The sequence below is a fragment of the Acanthisitta chloris genome, unplaced genomic scaffold, assembly GCF_000695815.1.
Source record: "Acanthisitta chloris isolate BGI_N310 unplaced genomic scaffold, ASM69581v1 scaffold11349, whole genome shotgun sequence".
Classification (NCBI taxonomy): domain Eukaryota; kingdom Metazoa; phylum Chordata; class Aves; order Passeriformes; family Acanthisittidae; genus Acanthisitta; species Acanthisitta chloris.
The window spans coordinates 5,157-12,992 of record NW_008690887.1 but is presented as its reverse complement, the minus strand read 5'-3'; the positions used below and the strand labels follow the sequence as shown (position 1 = coordinate 12,992).

At 45.2% G+C, this 7,836-nt stretch overlaps 1 protein-coding gene across 1 annotated transcript in view; it reads left to right on the top strand.

Annotated features, from left to right (window-relative positions):
• The window catches only part of ALK (anaplastic lymphoma receptor tyrosine kinase), a gene marked incomplete at its 5' end in the record, with an annotated part of 32,747 nt that extends 27,901 nt beyond the window's left edge, over positions 1–4,846 (top strand). The window contains 4 exons of the mRNA XM_009082007.1: positions 831–932; positions 2,057–2,191; positions 2,743–2,833; positions 4,142–4,846. Of these exons, the coding sequence (XP_009080255.1) occupies positions 831–932; positions 2,057–2,191; positions 2,743–2,833; positions 4,142–4,846 (1,033 nt within the window). The remainder of the gene's footprint in view (positions 1–830; positions 933–2,056; positions 2,192–2,742; positions 2,834–4,141) is intronic.
• Positions 4,847–7,836: the final 2,990 nt, after the last annotated feature.

The window sequence follows — 7,836 nt, the reverse complement described above, 5'->3', positions numbered from 1 at the left end:
CTTCACAAAGAACCCCCATGCTGCTCCACTGTCAGATGGGGCTCTGCTGGGACAAAGTAGTCACCCTCACACAATCAGCAGAACTGACTGCCAAGATGAACACTTTGGTGCTGAGCTCTCAAAGGCACCTTTGAAGTCTGCACTTGTTTCTTTGTCCAGGAATATCCTCTGGATGCTCAGGCTGTGTAGTTATGATCAGTGATACCAGCTTGCATGAGCAGCCTCCAGCAGCTGGCAGCATAGGATTTGGAGCTTGTAGGCTTTATTTTAAATGACAGCAGCAATAAAGGACTGATGTAATTCCTGTCTCAGGAGCACAGGAGGTGGTTTTTGTATTAGTTCCCCATCTCTGATGGCCAAGCATCCTCCTCATCAAGCTCCTCATTCTTACAAAGAGTTTTGGATTTCCCTTGCAGTGCTTTAGACTGGGCACGTATGGGATAGGCTTTGTTTATTTTTGGTGGGGATGCTCAAGATTACCACATGTGAGGTGAGGTGGAGATCTTGCTGTGCCTGAAAAGGGCAGGAGGATGGCTCTGCCAGCAGCAGTTTACTGTGAGTAGTTCACTAGGAGTATGCACACAGATGAGAATAATTGCTTCACCCGATCAGGCCTGAAGTGAGGTTTAAACAGTCCTTCCATGGTTTGCCCATTTCTACTACTTTTATGAAAAGAAAGTGTTGTCTTCAGCATTTTCTCTGCCATGCTGTTTTGCCTAAATTAGTCTATCCTCTGACTCATAATTTTAGTGTTTGTAATTGTAGAAATCCCAAATTATTGGCATTTTATGAATTCCTGGCTAACTCTCAGGTTTGTTTGTTCTTTGCAGAGCCAGCTACTACCGGAAGGGTGGGTGTGCAATGTTGCCTGTCAAATGGATGCCTCCTGAGGCTTTCATGGAAGGGATATTTACATCAAAAACAGACACATGGTGCGCTTCCTTTCCTTCTCTATCTGGTCTGTGTTGTAACCACTTTTGTAAAGTGTGAATATTTTGTAAAAAACACATGTTCTGGTTCATTTCTCTTGTACTAAAAAGACAAGCTGGGTCTTTCAAAGCCAGTAGCCTTGAAGGAGACGAGGGAATAGAAAGATCAGACCCATGCAAAGGAGGGTGCTGCTGGGGAAGTGAGCAGGCAGGGAAGGGAGGTTGGAGCAGATGCAGGTGCTGCTTTGCTGCTATAGGGAGGAAAATGTTAGATATGCAGCATAGAAGACTGCAGACAGGATCCATCCTGCCAGTGACAGAGAAAAGGTGTGTTGTGGTTTTTATTTTTCTCCTGGCCTGCAGTAGCCCTGTAAGCTCCTGAGTTGCTGGTGGCCAGAGATGAAGAGGAAAATTGGGTTAGCAGGAGGCAGGAGCTTGGGACATGTGTGAAGGGGAAGAGGCTGGTGGTCAGGACACAACTCATGAACAAGCCCCAGCAGAGAGGTGGAGGTCCATGCTCTGGTACAGCTGAGCTGCTGCCTGTCTTGACACCAAGCAGAGAAGTTTCCCATTGCTGCATCTTTTAACCAGTGATGTGATTTCCAAGTGAATGCTTTGGAGAGGGTCCTGTCCCAGCCACTGTTCCCAGGGCTTTGCAGGACCAGGGCTGTGATGTTAGCTAGGGAATGTTTTTATAGTACTCTGAGCTACAGGTGGGGATTTTCTGGCATGCTATTTCATGCAGGGCAGCTGTAGGAAAAGTTTACCAGAGTGTTCAGTGCTCCACTCAGTCCTGTCTCCAGCAGTGGCTGACGTCTCAGAAACTGTAACATGACCTTCACTTTTGTTACATCTAGTTGAACAGTGCTGAGTAAAAGGGCAAAGCAACTGTATTTACTTACATCTGTATCTCAGACTTCACTCACTTAACAGTCAACTACTACAATTTACCAAATGTTTCAGAGTTTACTGTTAGATTGTTACAAATGTGCAGCTTACTTATGTCCGAATCCTGCAGCAGGGATTTCCACCAGCTGCCTGAGCAGTGATGACAGTACTGAACATTGCCCCTCGTTGATGGTCATTCCTGTATCCTTCACTTTGTTTTCCTTTGCTTCTGTATTCAGGTCCTTTGGTGTATTGCTGTGGGAGATACTGTCTTTGGGATACATGCCCTACCCTAGCAAAAGTAACCAGGAGGTCCTGGAGTTTGTCACCAATGGAGGAAGGATGGATCCACCTAAAAACTGTCCTGGCCCTGTGTATGAGATTTTAACTTCAATATATTCATACAAATAAGTTTCTGTTTCAAATGCTTTTCCTCTACTCAAAAGTTAATGACTTTTAAGATTGATCTAATTGTGGCTGATCTGCCTTATTGAACTTGGGTGCCAGTGATTTCTCTAATATTTAATTTTTCTGTTTGGCCCTTTTGAGAAGTACTGGCCACTGCTTGTTTGCTCAAAGATGATGCAATATTTCTGTGTCGTAGGTTAGCTGTGAAACTACAATACATAAGACTGTTCACAAATAGGGAGAACTGGGCTCTTTTATCTGTAGCCTTGCCTATCTTTACTAAACTCTCCAAGGGATTTCAGGTGGCTATTTTTCTGATGGGCTGTGGATTTTTGCCCCACTGGTGGTCACATTTCAGTGGTTGCCAGTACATCAGTTGCCCAACTCCAGGGAAAGCAAAGAAGAAGGTTAGAAGTCAGAGTGGTAATAAATGCTTATGATTTCTCAGCTACTATGACTAGCTGTTACGTATCACAGGATCTGCTGTTGCTGAGCATCTCCTGTTCTGCCCTTTCAGTTACCGCATTATGACCCAGTGTTGGCAGCACCAGCCTGAAGACCGACCAAATTTTGCCATAATCCTGGAGAGAATTGAGTACTGCACTCAGGTATTGGTCTCAGATGAGATGGGTGGAGAGGGTTCTTCCTGAGGAGTGGTCTAGACAAGCCGGAACACAAGATGAGAAAGCAACATGCAATACTGCAGTCAGTAGTCCAGGGAGACTGATGTCAGCCTGGAACCAGTGGCTGAGATGTTTACCTCATTGGGTGCTTGATCCTTCTTGTCTTTCACTGCTGAAAGGCACAGGCTTGCACAAGTTTACACAGCTTTACAAACAGTGCACCTGTAGCTCTGCTGCTCCTTTATAAAGGCACAGATTCCAACACACAAAAGAACTAAGACAGGCCAGCACCTGCACACATTTCACATACCTCATCCCAGCCACTCCCTGCCAGCATTTACCCTTAAGACATAGTCAGCACTTAATAGAAATGGTCCCAGCTCAGAGCACCCTTTGCAGGTGGTTTCAGCAGCTGTTGGCAATTTTCAGAATCTGACTGTGCTGGAGAAGGCAGGTGGAGACAGCCAGTCTAAAGGAATGGGGATTCTAAAGGCTAGGCAATGGGGGAAGGATGCAGCTGGTTTTCCAGGCAAAAATATGATTTACTTATTTTTTTACCACCAGTTTAGCTTATGAGGAGTAAAGTATTTTGGAAAATGTTTTGCTGCTTGCATCAGTGCAGGCTCCTTGTATGGTTTCACTGTTATTTTCCTCAGTCAGTTTGCTGTTTGGGAAGCTTCATCTGGTTTTCATGTGTGTTTGGATCCTGCAATTGGGAGGCATTTTTTTCTGCTATCTGTAGCTTGCCATGGCATATAGCAATAATTAAAGGTTGCCCAGATCATCACACTTTCCCTCAAGTTTAATTTTCAAAACCACTGAAATTGCTGAGAACCACAGTCCCTATGGATTCAGGCTTCAAGGAAGTCTGTCAGAGCACCTTCTCTCTGCATTCCCATTCCTCCCTTGTTGTGTGGAGACAATACTCTCATGTCTGAAATTTTCTCAGTATTATCTGAGGATGTTAAGAACTCCAAGATGATACAAATTCCAAAACAACATTCCCACAGGAAATTTGGCTGGACATAAAAAAATGTTTTTCATTGGTTTTGTCCCTCTCTATAGTGAGTTTTAGAGTTATTTTCTTTTTTAAAGCCTTTGATTTTAAAGGTATCCCATTGCATCTCACAGCCAACTGCATTTTGTCTCCATCCCCTACACATGAAACATGGGCCCTGGGTAGTGGGAACGATGTGCTGTGATCATAGCATGACAACTGTCAGGTGTGTCAGGTTTTTATTCAAGGCATGATGACTGCAGACTTTGAGAAATTCTCGTTGTTCCCTCTGGCAGGATCCGGATGTCATCAACACTGCTTTGCCAGTAGAATATGGCCCATCAGCTGAGGAGGAGGAGAAGGTGGCAATGCACCCCGATGATCCAGAAGGAATTCCTCCTCTCTTGGTCTCCACACACCAAGACAGAAAGGATGACAAGCAAACCCTGCCATCTCCACCACCCCTGCCTCCAGCCATCACCGCTGGAAAATTGCTAGGGAAAGTGGGAGCCTTGGAACAGCCAGTGCCGGGGAAGGTGCAGTCAGGCTCAGTGGGGGGACATATCAACATGGCCTATGCCCAGTCAAATCCCCCTTCTGAGCTGCACAAAAGCCGGGGCTCCAGAAACAAGCCCACCAACCTCTGGAATCCAACCTACGGTTCCTGGTTTGCAGAGAAACAGGCCAGCAAAAACAGTTCTCTGCTGGAGAAGGAGAGGCCCGAGAGGGAGAATTTGGGACAGGAAGGAAACTGCACTGTGGGGCCCAACATTGTGACTGGCAGGCTGCCAGGCTCCTCCCTGCTATTAGAGCCATCTTCCCTAACTGCAAGTGTTAAAGAAGTGCCTCTCTTTAGGCTCCGCCACTTCCCTTGTGGGAATGTCAACTATGGATACCAACAGCAGGGCTTACCCTTGGAAGCCTCCATGCCACCTTGTGCTAGCAGTTATGAGGACCCTGTCCTTAGAAACAAGAGCCACATAACCCAGCAGGGGCCCTGAGAGCCCTCGACCCTCTTGACTTTTCCCCCTGTGGGCCCTGAGCCTTGAAGAGTGTCCTGTTACCCAACACACCATGAGCAAGGGATCCGACAGCATCACCTTCTATTTTGCGCAAACTTGCTCCAAAAGTGCCACCCTCGACACTGTAATTTCAACTAACCCAAGAGGCTTCAAACCACCTGAGCCCCAGTACAGTAAAAGAAGCAAGGGGGAGGGAGGATGCAGGAAACAGATGTTAACTGCAAGGCCCAGCTGCTGTTGCATCAACTCATACGCATGGTTGTCGTCATGCCCTTCCTGTGAGCTTTTCTCAGTTGTGCGTTCTCCGCTTACGTGTCAAGCCGCAGCTCACTGCCATGAGTGTTTCATGTCTGGGGTTTTCTGTGCCAGATTTGTCGCTGTGGAAAACCTGGAGATCTCCTGCAGCTGGCAGAGGTTGTAGTGGGTTTGGGAAGAGCATCCTCTATCCAAACCGGAAAAGGATGCAGCAGCACTGAATGATGACGTGATGGCACATTCCTGAGTAGTGTTCCAGCTACAGTCCAGTCTTCAAAAGTCCTTGTATGCACAGCAGTTATGGGGGTGCTGGCAGGGCAGTAGAAAGACACTGGTCACACTGCATCACTTGAAAGAGAGAGGAGAGGAAGCAGAAGATGGGTGTAGATGCTATGAGGCATTTGGGGGGTGGTGGGAAGGTATTGTTAGGCTGGGGGTTTTTTGTTTTCTTTCATTTTTCCTATGCTTAAGCACTAAAACTGAATAAAGCCCTTTAAAATTCCTTCTGTCCTACAAAAGTAGGAATGCCCTTCGTCAGGAACTTGTGCGTGTCAAGTGGAACCAAGGCGAAGCTTTAAAGGACCATAGTCATGAGAGAGACTTTCACCATGCCCTGAAAATGGACAGCCACCTGCATACCTCAGAGGTTTCCAATAGCCTCTGACATACCCTGTACGAACACCACCATAAAGGCAGAAGGCTACATCGTGCCACAGTCCAGATGCCAGATACTGTCTGTATTTGTAGGGTTTAGAGCCCTTGTTCCTTTAACAAAATACATGTATGACAGTGGTTTAAGGAAAAACACTTCATTGACTCATTTTGTACACCTTGTGCATGAAAAATATTCCAGTTAAGTGTATTGTCAAAACATAGATGTAGGAAATAATTCATGTGTAAAGATGTGCATTAGTAACTTCAACTCTAGAGTTGCAAGGAGCTGTTTTAGCATGAGTGCTATCCCAAAAAAGGGGTGCTTATTTCCATAGAAATGGGGGTACTGGATCATCACCAGAGGAGCCTGAAGGTGTTCTTCAGTTTGAGACTCTTTGTTTCAGTGAAGTGACTCTGATTCTAGCCCTGGATCCAAGCATTGAGGTAAGTAAGCTTCCTCTATTCATAAGGAAACAAACCAGAATCCACATATGCCTGCTCCTAACCTTTGAGATGTGCAGATTGAAATTGGAGGGTTTGGTTTGGGTCAACCCCCCTTGTAAAAACACATTAAAGAGGGGAGGTGAGGGTGGGAAGGAGGTAGTGTGCTCTCCTACTCTGCCTTTCTGATGCCTCTGATATTAAGACAAATGCCAAAAGGATGTGTGGTGGTTGGTTAATGGGCTGTGCTCTTGTGTGGGGAAGCTTGAGTCAGGGGCTGCTCTGAATTTCATGTTCATCTGCTAGGGATCCATTGTTCTGCTGCTGTGTGGGTTCGGTGGGGATAATGAGGGTTACACTTCCAGGCTTCTTTAGGTCGAACTGAGAGAGTTTTTGTCGATTTGGTTATTTATCAATTTGTCAGTTTGGTTATTTAGGCTCACAGCTCTTGCCATGAAAAAGCTACTGGGGAGGGATTCTGTCCAGCTTAGGACTCTTAGTGTCACATCCGTGTCGCTCTCTAGCTCAGTAAACTCAATGGGGTAGTTTCTAGAGTCTCAGGAAAGCTGATTAATTCAGGAGGCAAGCACTATCAGGACAATTTCTTACATTGCATATTGTTCACAAATAATAGCAATTTTCATTTAAATATTCCAGCTTTCTCACTTTCAGAAGAGCTGAAGCCCCTCATTGTTTCCTCTAGCATACCGAGTTTTTCCTGCCTTATGTCTTACATGTTACTGAGGGCAGAAGCTGACCTGTATACTGATGAGTGTTTTTAAAGAATACACAAGAACAAAAAGTCAAAGTTAATGGTCTTTGACTAACTGAAATTATTAATTCTTGGGTCTGGGGCAGCAGATCTGATGCTGCACAAATGCAGATAAGCTGCCAGGTTATGATGTTAAAGGTGGCATTTCTAAAGAAGCTTTAAAAGCATGAGCAGCAAGAGATGATTATAAGTTTGTGAAGGTAAAAGAGAAAGGCAAGATTTCCCAGCCATGGTGCCAGCATGGTTACTGCTCTGAGCTTGTGCTGTGCAGATATTGTGTTATAGAATTGCAGCTGAAATGCTCTTTCAGAATGGGAGTCATAAAAAAAATGAAGGAGCTAAACACATTCTTGCTTCTTACCTATGGAATATGTCAGAAGATAATGCTGGTCAGGGGAAATGGTGAATTACTACTGAAATTCTCCAGTCTGCTGCGTACAGTGCATTGAGATAAATACTGTTCAGCACTGGCAGTTGCTTTTAAGTAAGCTTCCTTCCAGTGTCCCCAGTGTAAAACGCTTTGTTGTGGTTTTGGGGGGTGGTTTTTGTGTAGGGTTTTGTTTGTGGGTTAGGTTGAGTTTTTTCAATCCTCCCCTCTTAACTTTGGGAATCCAGAAATCCAGTTTGGGCTTATTTTTAATGTTAAAAACACAACATCTCTGAGCTCTTCCACAGCAAGCATTTAGTTTGGTATGCACAGCACACAGGGGTTTGTGTGTTGTCCAAGCACAGTGCTGCAGGTTGCAAAAATTGCTCTGGAAATACTGATGCTAATAAAATCTTGCCACTTAGAAACAAAGGCTGGAGCATTTGCTTGTCCTCTTTCTTAGAAAACAATTAATTACCT